Here is an 18,356-nt window from a genome sequence, read left to right as displayed (position 1 = left end):
ATTCTGACAATTGATGGAGCATTCCCCTTCTGGAGACCTCAGGATTGAATTAGACCTGAGTTCATTTAAACACAAGTTAATTTAAAAAGTAAACACACAAAATAAGTTTTGTCCTTGCATAGATCTTCTGTAAACAAGAGCAGAATATGTTTTAAGAAAATGTCTACATCTATATAAACATCAAAATTAAAAGTGACTTTTTTTCTTGGCCCTCTTAAAGAATTATTTTTATGAAATTCAGCTTTGTTTCATAAATAATGCAATGCTTGCTCATGATTAGGCGAACCTAACCAGCTCAGAGAAGGAGGCTATTCCTAGCAGACCCTTACTACTACCAGGAATAAACAATATCACACATTTTTGAGGTGGAGCACTGTGAGTGGTAACAGAGTCAATGTGCCAAGTCATTTTAGTCTTGTCAGACTCTGCAACCCTATGGACTGTAACCCACCAGGATTCTCTGTCTTTGGGATTCTTCAGGCAAGAATACTGGAATGGTTACCATTTCCTTCTCCAAGGGATCTTCCTGACCCAAGGATCAAACCCAAGTCTCCTGTGGCTCCTGCATTAGATTCAGTAAAATCACTGTAAATGCCAGCAATCCCCTTCCTGGACAGGTTAGGATTTTGTTACAGCAGAGCTGCTTTGCTGCCTGTGGCTGACCACGAAGCCCTGTCCTAAGCTTCTTGGAGCACAAGACATGCTGAAGACTTTTTTCCCCTCATGGTATTTATATTTGTTTCTTTTTTACTTTCCTTCTCACTGATTGTTTCTGTTTTGGAGAGTTCAGTGTAGGCTTATGTTCTGTTTCTGGTTTGAAAAAAGAGAGAGAGAGAGAAACATTTTTGTAGTCAGTAATCTTTGAAAGTGCACGCTGTTGCTTTAAATGGCAGTGAGACAGTGATGAAGTCATAAAAGGTGGACTGAGAACCAGCAGGAGAGGCTGTTGTGTGACAGGGAACCCATGTAGAAGCTCTTAATGAATGTAGACTGTCCTTTCCCGTATTTGGGCTTCCCTGGTGGCTCAGAAGTAAAGAATCCACCTGCCAATGCAGGAGATGCAAGAGACTCCAGTTCTATCCCTGGGTTGGGAATATCCCTTGGAAAAGGGAATGGCAACCTCCTCCAGTATTCTTGCCTGGGAAATCCCATGGACAGAGGAGCCTGGTGCGCTCCAGTCCATGGGGTCGCAAAAGAGTCAGACATAACTGAGCAACTGAACAACTTCCTAAATTTAGTGTTTTCATCTCAGACATTTATTTTGAGGCCTCCAAAACCTAAAGAAATAAGAAAAAGAGCAAGTTTTAAGAAGTGAGTTCTTCTGAGAAGGCAGAGGTTCCTAGGACCTTCTGTTGCTGTTTGTTATCAGAGAAACAATTAGAACTGTTTTCATCATGTTCACTGGACCCATCCCCACCTTAAATCTTTAGGTCAGAGAGCTTTGCTCAGCATCCAAAAAAAAATTTTTTCCCATTGGAAGAATTTAAGTCCTGGCTCTGATGTGCTCTCCATGACCATTCCCAAAGTAATTTTTAGACATAGCTTCCCAGGAGGCTGTTCAGGGCATGGAATGAGTGGCCAAGCATTAGAGCATCTTCTCTTGGCTCTGATGTCCTATAGAGGCACTTCAGAGACCTCCAAGGGCTTGCATCTCTATGGAGACCCCCTAGGAACTGTGAGGCTGGGAGTCAGGGGATTGGTATCAGGTACCTGCAGATTGTCTTTGCTAATTAAAGGTAACCAAGCAGTGTGTATGTGTTTTTTCTCTTCCCAACTTCCTCTCATAATATATGTCTCCCAGCAGCCTCCAAAGTCGTTGTGAAAAATTAGGGGTTTCAAGCCTTGGGAGGATGTAACATTCATCTAAATTGATTCTATCCTTTGTCAGTCAACAGGAGCACTACCCAGTTTGTCTTCCTGAAAGTACTGAGGGATGCTTATAGCTGAGCTATAAGAAAGTTGGGTTATGCAAAGGTTTTTTGTTTTTTGTTTTTTTTTTTTTAAAGCTATACAGCTTGTCTTCCTTGGCCTTTTAATAGGAACCCCTCTGTCCCCAGATTATATTGATCTTCTTAGAAGGTATGGAACAGGCTGGGAGAGGGGAAGCATGGCTTTTGATCATCAGGAGACTTGACAGGTTCAGATCCTGTTTTTATTACTTGGGCTTTATCTTGACTTTCCTACATTAAAAGCCAGCTCCACAGGCTTATACAAAGTCCTCTGGGTGACAGAGACAGGGCAACCTCTTTGACGGCTATATATGCCCCCTCTGAGCACAGCAGGAACAATTCAGCTGAAGAAGCAGTGCTGATTTGCCTTCCTTATAGTTTTGAGCTAAGGGAGTAAATTGTTTCTCTTCCTTTCTTAATCACCATAAATTTGGTTTGCTGATGTACATGCAGCCCTTCTTTACATTTGCTTTTGAATATTAGGATTGCTATTTTCACTTCATTGTGCATTTTTAAATTTTTAAATATTTGTCAGGATTTTCATTCCCAGACTCTATCAGGGCAGGTGGTGCCAAATTACAGTAGGGGGGAAAATGAGATAAAATGGTAAAAGAGTCAAGACAGAGAGCCATTTGAAGGAGGAATATTATTTTTGTGGGGAGATGTTTGTATCACCTTCTCAATAATTGTGGTGTCACTGATGCTTCAAATATTCAAAGATCCCTCAGCCGAGGAATTGCCAGCATCTTGTGTTAATAGTGGGCATTATCCAGGCAGCTGGTCAGCAGTCCCCTAGACCAGAAACTCAACACCTGAAGCAATGAGGATTTTCTATCAAAGGAAGTTGAAAGTAACTGTAGGCTCCAAGCGAAGTATCTTACCCAGGTTGATTGGCATATTATTTATTTTTGCACTCTTTGAGGCTAATTTACTTATACCACTGAATGTCAAATATGTGCTTTCCTGCCGTCTTTACATGCCGGTAGCTGCACAAACAGTTGATGGTTAAGATTTGACATAGAGAGACTGCCCTGGTGGTTCAGTGGTTAAGAATCCACACGCCATGAAGGCACACAGGTTCAATCCCTGGTCCAGGAAGATTCCACATGCTGTGGGACAACTAAGCCCAGGCACCACAACTACTGAGCCCTGTGCTCTAGAGCTTATGCTCCTTACCAAGAGAAGCCACCTCCATGAGAAGCCTGTACACAGCTACTGGAGAGTAGCCCCTGCTGGCTGCAACTGGAGAAAGCTGTGCATAGCAACAAAGACTCAGCGTAGTCATAAAGAAATAAAAAAGGATTTCACATAGGCATACTGTGAAATAAAGGAAGAATTCAGTGTTTCATTTTGGTTCTGGCATTCCTGAGGTGGGGAGGGGTGAAGAACAAGTAAATCATGACCAATGTAGAAGCCTTTGAACAATTATGGCTTAAGATTTCTAATTTTTCAGGTTGTATCCACGCCACGCAAGTGCCCTGAACAACCTTGGAACCCTGACTAGAGACACGACAGAGGCAAAGATGTACTATCAGAGGGCTCTCCAGCTAAACCCGCAGCATAATCGGGCTCTCTTCAATCTCGGGAATCTCCTTAAGTAAGTAGAACAGGTACCTTTGATCAGAAGACCTTGTAATTTTAAGAAATCCTTTCCTCTTCGGCACTCGTTTGGTTGTGCTGTTGTCTCCTCTTCCTAGGGCAGAATAGGTTTTTCAAGCTTTGGGAGGATGTAATATTCATCTGAATTAATTCTGTCCCTTATCAGTCAAAAGGGTATTTCCCAATGTCTCTCTGGAAGTATTAGTTCTGGGAGATGTTCCTAGATTGCCTGTAGAGGGGTATGAATACAGAATGGTTGCATGGTCAAATAAACTCAGGAAATGCTGAGCTAAGCAAAGATAGTTCCTTTATTGCAAGCATCTTTAACATGCTAAATGCTCTGTGAATATTCAAGAGGGGAATACGGAATATAGCACTTTCCTTAGTCATTTTTAATAGGCGTTACCCAGGTGTTTCGTGAATATACCTTAGGGAAAGTGCAGTGTGCTCTAAAGGTGCAGCCAAAAGGCATAACCACAGTGAGTCCAGTTTGTGCTATAGATAAGAAGCAAAGTGGGGCTTCCTTGGTGACTCAGTGGTAAAGAACCTGCCTGCCAATGCAGGAGACACAGGTTCAGTCCCTGGGTTGGGAAGATCCCCTGGAGAAGGAATGGCAACCCACTCCAGTATTCTTCCGTGGAAATCCCATGGACAGAGGAGCGTGGCATGCTGCAGTCCATGAGACTGCAAAGAGTCAGACAGACTAAGCAACTGATCATGCAAGAAGCAAGGTGAGCCTAGCTTGGAATTAGTAATGGTAATTCTTGCTCTCGGAAGACCTTCCAGGTGTAATCACTGGTGTTCACTTTTCACTCACTGCCCTGGAAATGGTTAATAGTGCAGTTGGTCTCCCTGAAGGCAAAGAAGTACTTTTGTATCTTGTGTTTTTGTTAATGTAAAGTCTAGGCTTGTTGATGATGGTGTTGACAATGGTAGTTAAGACAGTAGTCATAGTGGAAATGGTGGTGGCTGTGGCATTTAACTTTTACATATAAAAAAACAGGTTTAAAATACCAGAAATGGAAATAAAGGGTAAAAAATGATTAGAGTCAGTGTTGGTGATGCATTATCTGTGCTTCTTAGGTTACTGACAATCCATACACTTTCTGAATTGGTTTCCACGTCTCTGAACTTCTGGAGAGCACACTTGGTACTTTCAGGGCCCTTGGTTTGCTGTCTTATTTAATCTTTTCCTTACCAAGATTGGCTTAGTTGCCTTAGTATCTCAGTGGATGCATCTTCTTCACTTTTCTTTTTACTCCTTGAGTTTTCCATATGCACAGAGATACTAGTTCTTTTCCTTAGTGTGCTCATTTGTTAAGTCATGTTTTTATTTAATCCCATTTGAACAGAAGCATTGTGTAAAGAATAGGTGGCATCCCAAGTCTGAAGTTTTGTTTAATAATGGCTTCGTCCATGTACTGGGATAGTAAATCAAGAGAGTTCTACAGAAAAATTAATAAATGCAAGGAAACTACATATAAAATGAAAAAATAAAAGTTTAAGTCAGCAAAAACTAAATGAGCTTAATTTTAAAAATTAGATCGTTTAGGTAATTCCCTGGTGGTCCAGTGGTTAGGATTCCACGCCTCCACTGCAGGGGGCATGGCTTGATCCCTGGTTGGGGAACTAAGGTCCTGCAGGCTATGTGGTCCAAAAAAAGTTAGAAAGCTTGTTAACATTCTGTATAAATTGAAAGTGATGAGAAACAACTAAGAATGAAGAAGTACACACTGACAGAAAAGCCTTTTAGTACCAGTATGTTCTCTTTAATAAATAACATGAAATCAAAAGATGTGGGGAAAATGTGTCAGTTATGTAGGTAGCTATTTACAGGTCAATAGGATGCTTTTATTTTACTCTTCCATTTTTATGAGTTCTTATTTATTTATGTGAAGTTTTAAGGACTCATTTATAAGCATCATTGTTGCATCTATATATGTCCAATTTAGAGCCCTAATAATTAAAGAGTAGATAAATCCTGTTCATGTCTTTTGGAATACTTGCATTTCAAAAATAGTACTGATTTAAAAAATACTGCAGATGAGTTTCTTTCTTTTTTTTTTTTTTTTTTAACAAAGAAGCCAACTTTGTCAGCCTGAATACGAACTGATAGTTCTTGTTGGGAATGATCTCCTGCAGTTGTGATTATTACACTGTGCTGAATGTGGCTGTACTTGAAAATGATGGCATAGATGCTTTTAAATTTCATCTTACTCAGACCTGAACAAGACATGCATACTGCAACCTTCCTTTTTCAATTGGCATATTATTGCCCCTATTATCTTGAGTTAGCCTATGTGAGTTAAGAGCACAAGGAAATATTTTTTGGAGCATAGCAATGGCTACTTATCACAGTAGGAGGGACTCCTAGATATTCAACATAAGATTTTTATGTATTTTTCAGTAAAATCAACTCAGTGATTATCCAAACCAATAATGCTTCACACCTGTATAAGAATTTGAGTGCTTTTTTTAAAAAAAAATAAAGCCTTCCCAATGATTTTTTAAAATACATTGGGAAGAATAGGAACCAAGGTCCTGATAGGTTAACCGTCAGGTACAAAATCACCCTTGTTTACCTTCTGCTCTTTATATTAACCAGAGATCACAGTGGCTCCATCTGTGTAGATGAGTCTTAGAATCAACTAGAATCAAATCATGATAGTAGCTAATACTTATGTAATATTTTCCAGTTTACAGACAAGTGGGTTTTATATCCACTATTTAATTTAATCTTTAAAACTATTGTGAGAAGCATTGTCATCCTCATCCCCATTTTCATTATGGACGAAAAAAACAAGATTTGAAGACTTCATGTGACAATGGCCCAGGCTGTAGTTGATCCAGGGTTGAGTGCATGCCCTGTCTTATTCACTTTCCATTATCCATGCTGCCCAAATAGCTCTCCAATCCAAATATTACTTAATGTTTAGTTATTGAATGATATGTGATTGATTACCTTTGGGGAGGAAGGAGGACCTTCCTGTTTTTCATCAGGAAACTGTAAAGTTTGTTTCCATTATGTCCTTTAGTAGCAGAGAAAGGTGACCCAGAAAACAGCAGAACTAACCCATATTTAGATTTGGAGTTTTACTTCTGCTTTCTTTAATGTATTTCTGCTGTTAAGTAGCAATAGGTCAAAGGCATAAGTTCAGTTCAGTTCATTCGCTCAGTCATGTCCGACTCTTTTCGACCCCATGAACCGCAGCATGCCAGGCCTCCTTGTCTATCATCAACTCCCGGAGTCCACCCAAACGCATGTCCATTGAGTTGGTGATGCCATCTAACCATCTCATCCTCTGTTATCCCCTTCTCCTCCTGCCTTCAATCTTTCCCAACATCAGGGTCTTTTCAAATGAGTCAGCTCTTCCTATCAAGTGGCCAAAATATTGGAGTTTCAGCTTCAACATCAGTCCTTCCAATGAACACCCAGGACTGATTTCCTTTAGGATGGACTGCTTGGATCTCCTTGCAGTCCAAGGGACTCTGAAGAGTTTTCTCCAACACCACAGTTCAAAAGCATCAATTCTTCGACACTCAGCTTTCTTTACAGTCCAACTCTCACATCCATACATGACTATTGAAAAAACCATAGCCTTGACTAGATGGACCTTTGTTGACAGAGTAATATGTCTGCTTTTTAATATGTTGTCTAGGTTGTAGTAACTTTCCTTCCAAGGAGTAAGCGTCTTTTAATTTCATGGCTGCAGTCACCATCTGCAGTGATTTTGGAGCCCCAAAAAATAAAGTCAGCCACTGTTTCCCAATCTATTTTCCATGAAGTGATGGGATGCCATGATCTTAGTTTCCTGAAGGTTGAGCTTTAAGCCAACTTTTTCACTCTCCTCTTTCACTTTCATCAAGAGGCTCAAGAAGATAAGAATATTTTAAATGTTTTTATTTGATGCATTTTACTATTTAAGACTCATGACTTATCTATTTCTCATTAGGCAGATAACTTTTAAAAATTGTGTCCTCTTCTATAACCTGGAACTCATGCTCATTATAAGAACTCAAGTGGTCTCCTTAGATGTGAGTGGTTTACACTCCATCATCCCTAAGTGGAAAGCAAAATCGCTTTTCCTGTTTTATAAGTGAGAATACTGAGACTTGGAGAAGATAATTTAGGTGTCAAGGTCCCTTAGTGAAGAAACAGAATTTGTGGGAATTAAACCTCAAACTTCCTGGCCAAGTACCCTTGCTCTCAATCACTATACTCTACTGCCTCCTAGCGGCTCATCTCAAAACTGGGATACAGCCGAGACCAGCCCTGCCCAACGGAAATATGACAGCCAGAATATATAATTTAAATTTTTCAGGTAGCTGTATTTTAAAACATAAAAAAGGTGAACTTCATAATATATTTTAAACCTCAATATATCTAAAGTATTATCTTTTTAATGTGTGCTTATGTGTGTGTGTGTTAGGCACTCAGTCGTGTTTGACTCTTGCAACCCATGAATTGTAGCCTGCCAGGCTCCTCTGCCCATGGAATTCTCTAGGTAAGAATACTGGAGTGAATAGCCATCCTGTGCTCCAGAGGATCTTTCTGACCCAGGGATTGAACCCCGGTCTCCATGTAATTAATAATATTAAAATTGATTAAGTTAAACATGTGAAAATATAAATAAGATAATATACATTCTTTTTTATAATTAATCTTTGAAATCCAGTGTATTTTTTACACATACAGCATACCTGAGAGTAGTCATATTTCAAGTGTTCAATAGCCACTTGTGGTTAGTGGTTGATACGTTGAACAGCACAGACCTTTATAAATGACCTTGACCTTGAGAGAAATGAATCTTTGTCCAAGCCAGGAGGTCTAACTAAGATGTGATTCTGTCAGAGCATCCCAGAAACCTTAGAGCACTGACGTCCAGTTTCATCTGAATTCTTGGAGTTATATGACAGACAGTTTTAGACCTATTCACAGCAGTGCATGTCACTGACTCTTATCTAAATATATTTGACCTCTTTCATGGCCATTTCCCTGGACTTGGAAGCTTTTCTGTTATGATTCTGTGCAGCACATTTATGGTGTTCCCTGAATTAAAGAATTCTATTATGTTCTCTTGTGCCATCAGGGCATGGGGAAACACTTCTTTGACTGCTTGGGTAAAATAGTTATCTGGTGTTTGTTAGTAGAACAGAATATTTTCATATTAAAGAATCACATTGTCCCTTTGCCAAAATTGCCTTTCATTCACATAATAGGATATGGATGTTATAAAGGTGTTACAATAAATCTTATAATCAAAAGTCAGAAGAAAATGAAATATAGTATCCAAAATTGAGCTATATAGATGAATTTGATAACAGTATACATTTGATTTTCTTTAGTCTGATCATTAGAATTGAATTTCTAAAGAATAAAAGAATGTGGAAAGAATTAACCATTAGCTTTGATATAAATGTAAATATTTGGGATACATTTCCTTATAGCTTTGGCACTAGGCACACTACCTTTTATTTCATAAAAAGGATATTTACACACTCAAGATAATAGTTCTCCCCTTTTCTGCTTCTTACCTGAAACCCCAGAGAATCCAAAATGCCAGCCCACTGGATAAACAAAAGCATTTTGAGGTCCTTCTCACCATATTAGGATGTCAACTTTGGGTGGGCGCCTTCTTCATCCCCCTCTTGGAGTGAATCCTCCTCCCCACTAGCACCCCATGGTGACCTATTAACATCCAGATTACTTCCAAGCTTATCTGTAATTTTAACCACATTGTGATTTTTCCTCCCTCATCTTTATGCAGCTCACACCTGTCTCTCTCTACGTGTCCTTCTCCAGCTCCTTTGAAGCCCAGTCCATCAGCTCATTGACACCATCTTCATCCTTATCAAGGCCATGTCACCGTCTTGTACATTTTCTCATCATCCTTAGGGATTTGAGCACTAGGTCAATGACTTTGCCTTGCTATCCAAACTGTGCTGCCTACTTCAGTGAATTCAGTTTTACCCATCACACAGTTCCTCTGCTGCATTCCCTCCAGGTTCTGACACTTCTGCTCTATCTTCCCCATTCACTGATGTGACCATTCCATGGCTTTCTAATTACAAACATCTTTGCATCCTCTAGTGTCTGAATTCTGAAATGTTCCTCTTTGACCTCATTACCTCTTCCCCGACCTTCTCTTCCTCTCTTGGTCACTCCTTCTGACCTTTGGAAGGTGTCATGGGATAACAACTTGCCACCTCCAAGCTCTTCTCTTTGTTCATGTGTGTCTTTTAAGACCTTGAGATTGACATACCTTCCTTCCAGGACAAGTGTCATTCCCCTCTTTGTCTCTCATTCCAGGATGTCTCTGCTCTTTACCATTGTTAGAATCTCTATTCTCTCTGAATTGTATGTTTATAATTTATACACCCATTTCAGAGAAGGCCAGATGGAAGGATGTGAGCTCACTCTTTCTTACAATAACACCCAAATCACAACTAACTGCTGAATAATAATTAACCAAAAAAAGCCCTGGAACCTAGCAAGAAAGATACCCTACATCCAAAGACAAAGAAGAAGCCATAGCGAGTTAGTAGGAGAGGCACAATCACTTATCAAGTCAAATCCCATATCCACCAGGTGGGCAACCCACAAACTGGAAAACAATTATACCACAGAAGTTCTTCCACAGGAGTGAAAATTCTAAGCCACAATCAGGCTTCCCAGCCTGGGCATCCAGCAACTGGAGTAAGAGCCCCTAGAGAATCTGGCTTTTAAGACCAGCAGGGTTTGATTGCAAAACTTCCAGGGGACTTGAGGAAACAGAGACCCCACTCTTGGAGGGTGCACACAAAGTCTCATGTACACCAGTACCCAGTGGAAAACAGCAGTGACCCTATAAGAGACTGGGCCAGATCTGCATCATAGTATTGAAAGGTTTCCAGTAGAGATGGGGAGTGGCTGTGGCTCACTGCAGGAACAAAGACTAGCAGCAGTAGTCCTGGGGAGTATTCGTTCATTGCCATGAGCCCACCCAGAGGCTGCCATTAGGCCCACCCAACAGCCTAGATGTTCCAGTGCTGGGATGCCTCAGTCCAGACAACCAATAGGACAGGAACACAGCCCCATCAATCAGCAGACAAGCAGCTTGAAGTCTTCCTGAGCACAGCCCTTCTACCAGATGGACAAGATCTTCACTATCATTGACAAGACCCAGGTCCACCTACCACTGGGCAGGAACCAGTCCTTTCCATCAGGAAGCCTGCACAAGTCTCTTAGATAGCTTCAAGAGGATAGACAGTAGAAGCAAAAAGAACTATAATCCTGAAGCCAGCAGGATGGAAACTGCAACCATAAAAAGTTAGACAAAATGAGATGGCAGAGGAACATGCCCCAGACAAAGGAAAAAGATGAAACCCCAGAAAAACAACTAAGTGAAGTAGAAATAGACAACCTACCAGAAATAAGATAAGTAATAATAATTCAGAATAATGATAGTGAAGATGATCCAGAATCTTAGAAAAAGAATGGAAGCAAGGATCAAGAGGATACAAGAAATGTTTAACAAAGACCTAGAAGAACTAAAGAACAAACAGAGGTGACTAATAAAATAACTGAAATGAAAAATAAACTAAAAGGAATCAATAATAGAATAACTAAGACAGAATGCATACGTGACCTAGAGACAAAATAGTGGAAATCACTGCCATGGAACAGAATAGAGAAAAAAAAATGAAAAGAAATGGAGACAGTCTAAGAGACCTCTGAGACAACATTAAACATACCAACATTTGCATTATAGGGGCCCCAGAAGGAGAAGAGAGAGAGAAAAGGGACCTGAGGAAATAGCTGAAAAGACAATAGCTAAAAAAATTCCCTAATAAGGGAAAGGAAATAGACACCCAAGTCCAGGAAGTGCAGAGAGTCCCAGACAGGATAAACCAAGGAGGAATATACCAAGACACATAGCAATCAAACTGACAAAAATTAAAGACAAAGAAAAAAATATTAAAAGCAACAAGGGAAAAGCGACAAATACCATACAAGGGAACTTCCATAAGGATATCAACTAATTTCTCAGCATAAATTCTGTAGGCCAAAAGGGAGTGATACAATATATTTAAAGTGATGATAGGGAAGAATCTGCAACTAAGGATACTCTACCCAGTAAGGCTCTCATTCAGATTTGAGGGAGGAATCAAAAGCATTACAGACAAGCAAAAACCAAGAGAATTCAGCACCACTAGACCAGTTTTGCAACAAATGATAAAGGAACTTCTCTAAGCAGAAAAGAAAAGGCCACAACTAGAAACAAGAAAATTATAAACAGGAAAGCTCACCAGTAAAGGCAATCATACAATAAAGGTAGGAAATCATCCATACACAAACATAATAACAAAACCAGTGATTGTGAGAAAAGGAGAGTACAAATGTAGGATATTGGAAATGCATTTGAAATTAAAGGAACAGCAACTTAAAACAGTCTTCTTATATTTGTTTTTCAGTTGCTAAGTCATATCTGACTCTTGCTGACCCCATGAACTGCAGCATGCCAGGCTTCCCTGTCTTTCACTGTCTCCTGGAATTTGCTGAAACCCATGTTCATCGAGTCGGTGATGCCATCCAACCATCTCATCCTCTGTTGTCCCCTTCTCCTCCTGCCCTCAATTGTTCCCAGCATCAAGGTCTTTTCAAATGAGTCAGCTCTTCGCATCAGATGGCCAAAGTATTGGAGTTTCAGCTTCAGCATCAGTCCCTCCAATGAAAACCCGGGACTGATCTCCTTTAGGATGGACTGGTTGGATCTCCTTGCAGTCCAAGGGATTCTCAAGAGTCTTTTGCAACACCACAATTCAAAAGCATCAATTCTTCAGTGCTCAGCCTTCTTTATGGTCCAACTCTCACAATCATACATGACTACTAGAAAAACCATAGCTTTGACTATATGTACCTTTGTCAGCAAAGTGAGGTCTCTGCTTTTTAATATGCTGTCTAGGTTTGTCATAGCTTTCCTTCCAAGAAGCAAATGTCTTTTAATTTCATGGCTGCAGTCACTGTCCACAGAGATTCTGGAGCCCAGGAAAATAAAATCTGCCACTGTTTGCACTTTTTCCCCATCTATTTGTCATTAAGTGATAGGACTAGATCCCATGATCTTAGTTTTTTGAATGTTGAGTTTTAAGCTGACTTTTTCACTCTCCTCTTTCACCCTCATTAAGAAGCTCTTTAGTTCCTCTTTGCTTTCTGCTGTTAGAGTGGTATCATCTGCATATCTGAGGCTGTTAATATTTCTCCCAGCAATCTTGATTCCAGCTTGTGATACATCCTACCCAGCATTTCACATGCTATACTTGGCATAGAAGTAAATAGGCAGTAGGAATATACAGCCTTGTCATACTCCTTTACAAATTTCAAACCAGTTAATTGTTCCATGTCCAGGTCTACCTGTTGCTTCTTGACATACATACTTTTTTTTATATCAAAACCTCATGTTAACCACAAACTGAAAATCTACATTTGATACCTGCACAAAAAGAGAAAAGAAAAGGAATCCAAACACAGCACTAAAGTTGGTCATCAAATCAAGAGTAGAGAACAAATTAGAAAGAAAAAATAAGAAAGACCTACAAAAACAAATCCAAAACAATTAACAAAATGATGTAAAAACATACATATCAATAATTACCTTAAACATAAGCAGATTAAATGCTCCAACCAAAAGACATAGACTGGCTGAATGGATACGAAAATAAGACCCATCTATATGCCATCTATATTAAAAAGCAGAGATATTACTTTGCCAACAAAGCTCTGTCTAGTCAAGGCTATGGTTTTTCCAGTGGTCATGTATGGATGTGAGAGTTGGACTGTGAAGAAGGCTGAGCACCGAAGAATTGATGCTTTTGAACTGTGGTGTTGGAGAAGACTCTTGAGAGTCCCTTGGACTGCAAGGAGATCCAACCAGTCCATTCTAAAGATCAGTCCTGGGTGTTCTTTGGAAGGACTAATGCTGAAGCTGAAACTCCAGTACTTTGGCCACCTCATACAAAGAGTTGACTCATTGGAAAAGACCCTGATGCTGGGAGGGATTGAGGGCAGGAGGAGAAGGGGACGACAGAAGATGAGATGGCTGGATGGCATCGCCAAGTCAATGGACATGAGTTTGAGTGAACTCTGGGAGTTTGTGATGGACCAGGAGACCTGGTATGCTGCAATTCATGGGGTTGCAGAGTCGCACAAGACTGAGCGACTGAACTGAACTGAACTGAACTGATATGCTGTCTACAGGAAACCCACTTTCAGATCTAGGGACACGTGCAGATTGAAAGTGAAGGGATGGAAAAAGATATTCCATACAAATGGAAATCCAAAGAAACAAAACTATAGTAGCAATCATCATATCAGATAGAATAGACTTTAAAATATAAAGACTGTTACAAGGGACAAAGGAGGGGCACAAAGGGATCAATCCAAGAAGAAGGTATAACAATTGTAATTATATATGCATCCAACATAGGAGCACCTCAATATATGAGGCAAATACTAACAGCCATAAAGAAGAAATCAACCATAACGATAATAGTGGAGGATTTTAACACCCACTTTCATTAATGAACAGATCATCTAGACAGAAAATCAGTAAGGAAACACAGCCCTTAAATGATACATTAGAGCAGGTGGACTTAATAGATATTTATAGAGCATTCCATTCAAAAGCAGCTGAATATACATTCTTCTCTGTGTACATGGAACATTCTCCTGGATTGACTGCATGCTGGCCAACAAAGCTAGCTTTGGTAAATTTAAGAAAGTTGAAATCATATGAAGCATCTTTTCTGGCCACAACACTATGAGTTTAGAAACTAACTATAAGAATTTATAATCCCATCTCTCATTTATCTGCTCTATTTCATTAATATATGTAACTTCAGCTTAGACTCACAGCTTGAACATCATTTACTTGCTCAGTTGTATCCCCAACTCAGGGTACCCCCCTTTGCATGCATTTTACTTTTCCTCAGACGGATATGTCTCAATTTTTTTCTCATTATCACTCACCTCCCCACCCCAGGAGCCATTTTAAGCATTTTTTTCTAAACACCCCTCCCCAAATTAAATATTCAGTTATAAGATTTGTTATATATTGTAGTTTGAGAGATCACAAACCATTCTAATATCTAATTTTATTTTTATAGTAATATAATACTGTTTTTCACTGCACCATTCCCACTCCAGGATGTATATGTATGTATGGTTATCATCTCTGTATGTATGTCGTAGACCTTCATCCAATCTATCAAGTGTTAAAGGTAAAAACATACATCTGAATTGAATGTGATCCTTACAAAACTCTAAAGACACCATCATGGGAAAAAATACAATCAGAGATTATAGCTGTTAGAAATTCCTCCATTATGGTCTAGTAATACCTCCCAAATATTTTCTGTCTTCCTAATGTATGTATCCTTTGTTCCCCTCCTCAGTGCCTATACACACACCCAGAAGATGACATAATGCCTTATTTTTACTAAGAATATTCAAGTCATTCAAGGTTAATTTTTGTAGCTTCCCTTGCCCCTGTCTCATTTCCTACATATTCATAGATGTCCTCTTTTTTTGCTCTTCCAGCAGAAGAAGAATTGTGTTGTCTCCCTAATAAGCCTAGTGGTCACACCTGTGTTTGTGTGGCTTTAAATTGAGGCATAATTAATATGCAAAAATGCACAATATTTTTTGTTTGGTACAATTAGTTTTGACATTTTTATATACTCTTGTATTTACCTACAAAATAACATATAACATTTATCCCAGAAAGATGCCTCATGCCTCTTTCCAGTAAGGTACTCCCTCCTCTGAGGCAATCATTGTTCAAATCAAAATTTTTCACCACAAACTAGTTTTAGCCAGTTACAGAAGTTCATTTAAAGTTCATTTAATGTATACTTTTGGGCATCTGTATAATTTCATTTAGCATGATTTTTTGAACCTTATCCATGTTGTTACATGGTACATTTTTTAAAATTGATGAGTAGTAGTATTTCATTGTATAAATTCCTGAATTTGTTTATCCATTTTCCTGTGGGTAGATACTTGGTTTATTTATAGACTTGAGTCAGCATGAATATTCATGCCATGACTAGTTATGTCCCAGTCTTTGTATGTTTGTTTTTCTTGGGTAAATATCTAGAAATAGAATTGTGGGTAGATAAATATGTATTGTTTTAAGAACCTGCCAGATAAACAGTTCTCCAAAGTAATTGTACCACTTTTCACTCCATTGGTGAAAAGATCCATTTGCATTGGTGAGAGATCCACTTGCTTAGCATCCTCACTAACATCTGGTGTTGTCAGTCTTTTATTTTAGCCATTAGCTATTAGTGTAAAATCCACATGTTATTGGTTCTTTTTCTCTCCCTTTCCCTGCCCATTATCATGAGCATTCTCTTCGGTCTTCAGATTCTTCCCATTCCACAAACTTCCACATGCCCTACTTCTTCTGGGGAATGTCTCCATTCAGCTACTCCATTAAGTGGTTCTCTTCACTCCTTCCTTTCTCTGATCAAACTGGCAAAAAGAATAGTTAGCACTTACTGCTTCCCTTTCCCCCTTACCTGTTCATTCAGCTTCTGGAGCTGCTCTCTTAATATCAGCTGTGAATTCTAAAGACTCTCTCAGCTCTCACTCACCTTGATTTCTCTGAGGTAAAGAATATGATTCTGTTGACCCCTGGTGCTCTGAAGCTCTCTATTTTGTTGCTCATAACACATTATCTTTCTTTTCTATTTCCTGCATCTGCTCTTCTTCTGCCTTCCCACTACATGTAGGAGAACTGAGAAATTCATTGATTGCCCATCACATACACACATATAGTGTGAATATACAAAACTTCCCACAATCCTGCCCCTTTCTTCTTTATTTTCTGCCACTCTGCCACACTGTATAAACCCAGACTCCCAGCCAAGCTGACTGCTTGTCACCATTCAAGACATAGAAACATGCAGACTACATTTGAGAGACTATTACAAAGATTTTTAAGTGACAATTCTTCTAGTTCATCCAAAATATTATTTCTTTGCATTTTATCATCTTATATTCCATGTCTGTACAAAACTGAATTATCAGAGAAATGATGAGAATGTTTACCTACTTTCTTAAGATTTGGGTGTTATTTATATATATACATATATATGTGTGTGTATATATATATATACAGATTGCTAATTGTTGAAATATTTTCATAAGTAACTTTCCCCCAACAAAAACTCTTCTGAGTCATGCTGTGATTACTAATGATGAGAGCATGAGTGAGTTGTTTTAAATCTATAGCATGGTTTGCAAGGAAGAGGGAAGGGTCCCTTTTCTCAGTCCTTTCTTTTGCTGTGATGGCTGCAGTAAACACTCCTGAGGCCAGAAAACAGTTGTGCACAGGAAGCACTGTTGGGGAAAGCAAGCTTTCAAGAACCCCAGTTTTGTTTATATTCTCTTGAAAGTGTTGGATGGTCATCATTTTTTCCTTGCATAAGTATTTCTGACAGAATATAATTAAACAGGCCAGACCACTTGGTCAAGCATAGGAGTTTTCAGTGGTCTTACCTGTCCTGAAAATCATGTTCCCACTCCTTTAATTCTCACAATCTTTCCTGGCCTCACTTTCAATCTAGTGCTCTTTAACTCCTGTACTGGGAATAGGCTCGGAATAACTGTTGACTCATAGCTTAAAGAAGGTAAAATTCAATGAAAAGAATACTAGAAATGCAGGTGTTCACTGGAAATTCACTGGAAATAAAAATTGAGCAACTGTTTATCTCAAATTCAGTTGGAGATCAACTTTGCCTTCACATAGAGGTTAAATTCAGAATTTAATGTGGTAGAGATCCGCAAAAAATTTCAAATCTAAAAATGCTCTGTGTAGGCCTGGAAGAGAAATGCCAAGGATGGGACTGTGCATGCTGTCTGTGTCCCCTCTGGCCATGCTTGCCTATGACCTACAGTTCGGTCCTGGGAAGCACCTTGAGGAGGAGAAGGAGGCCTTTGAGACTCCCTCCCTTCTTGCTGACTTCTTACTAATTCTGCCAAACTCCCTGCCTCGTGCAGGGCCCACTCTGGTGCTTTCCTGCTGTGCTGCCTCTCTGCTGAGCAGCATTGTAGGGCTGTATGCCCTCAACCTTTCTGCCACCTCTCTTCTTCCAGGTAAAAAGAACGGTAACTAACACTTGAATGATAAATTACAGAGCACTTCCTCACATCTCATGTACCTGCCTACTAAGGGTTTCCCGAGGGCAGGTACCTTCACTCCCTCATTACCAACTGGGAGATGGTGAGGGACGTCACGTGCCATGAGCTGTGAAGCGAGACCTCCAGAGCCAGATACTTGCTTGCATCACATGGCTGCACTCTGCACTCTCCCTGCGCTCTCCTCAGGAATAGGAGCTGTAGAGCTTAGTGAGTTTGGATCTCTGCTTTACCACATAGTAGTGTGTGACCCTGGGAAAACAATTTGATCTTGCAATGGCTCCAGTTACTCATTTACAAAGTAAAAATAGGACTTCCCCGGTGGCTTAGATGGTAAAGAATCTGCCTGCAATGCAGGAGACCTGAGTTTGATCCCTGGGTCAGGATGATCCCCTGAAGAATGGAATGGCTACCCACTCTGGTGTTCTCATCTGGAGAATTACATGGCTGTAGCCTGGCAGGCTATAGTCCATGGGGTCGCAAAGAGTCAGACACGACTGAGCGACTAACACAAAGTAAAAATACTGCTAGTAACCAGGTCCTTCATGAGTACTAAGCAAGAGAATGCATGCAAATACTTAATGTAGGACCTAACCCCCAATAAAGATAAAATAAGCCTTAGTTAT

The 18,356-nt window shown here is 39.7% G+C and overlaps 1 protein-coding gene across 1 annotated transcript in view; it reads left to right on the top strand.

Moving 5' to 3' along the window:
- The window catches only part of TMTC1 (transmembrane and tetratricopeptide repeat containing 1), a 311,926-nt gene that overhangs the window by 241,452 nt on the left and 52,118 nt on the right, over positions 1-18,356 (top strand). Inside the window, exon 12 of the mRNA XM_027541632.1 lies at positions 3,403-3,546. Coding sequence (XP_027397433.1) covers positions 3,403-3,546 — 144 coding nt within the window. The remainder of the gene's footprint in view (positions 1-3,402; positions 3,547-18,356) is intronic.

Source organism: Bos indicus x Bos taurus, chromosome 5, assembly GCF_003369695.1.
Source record: "Bos indicus x Bos taurus breed Angus x Brahman F1 hybrid chromosome 5, Bos_hybrid_MaternalHap_v2.0, whole genome shotgun sequence".
NCBI lineage: Eukaryota > Metazoa > Chordata > Mammalia > Artiodactyla > Bovidae > Bos > Bos indicus x Bos taurus.
The sequence above is the reverse complement of the archived record's forward strand: the minus strand, read 5'-3'. Positions and strand labels throughout refer to the sequence as shown.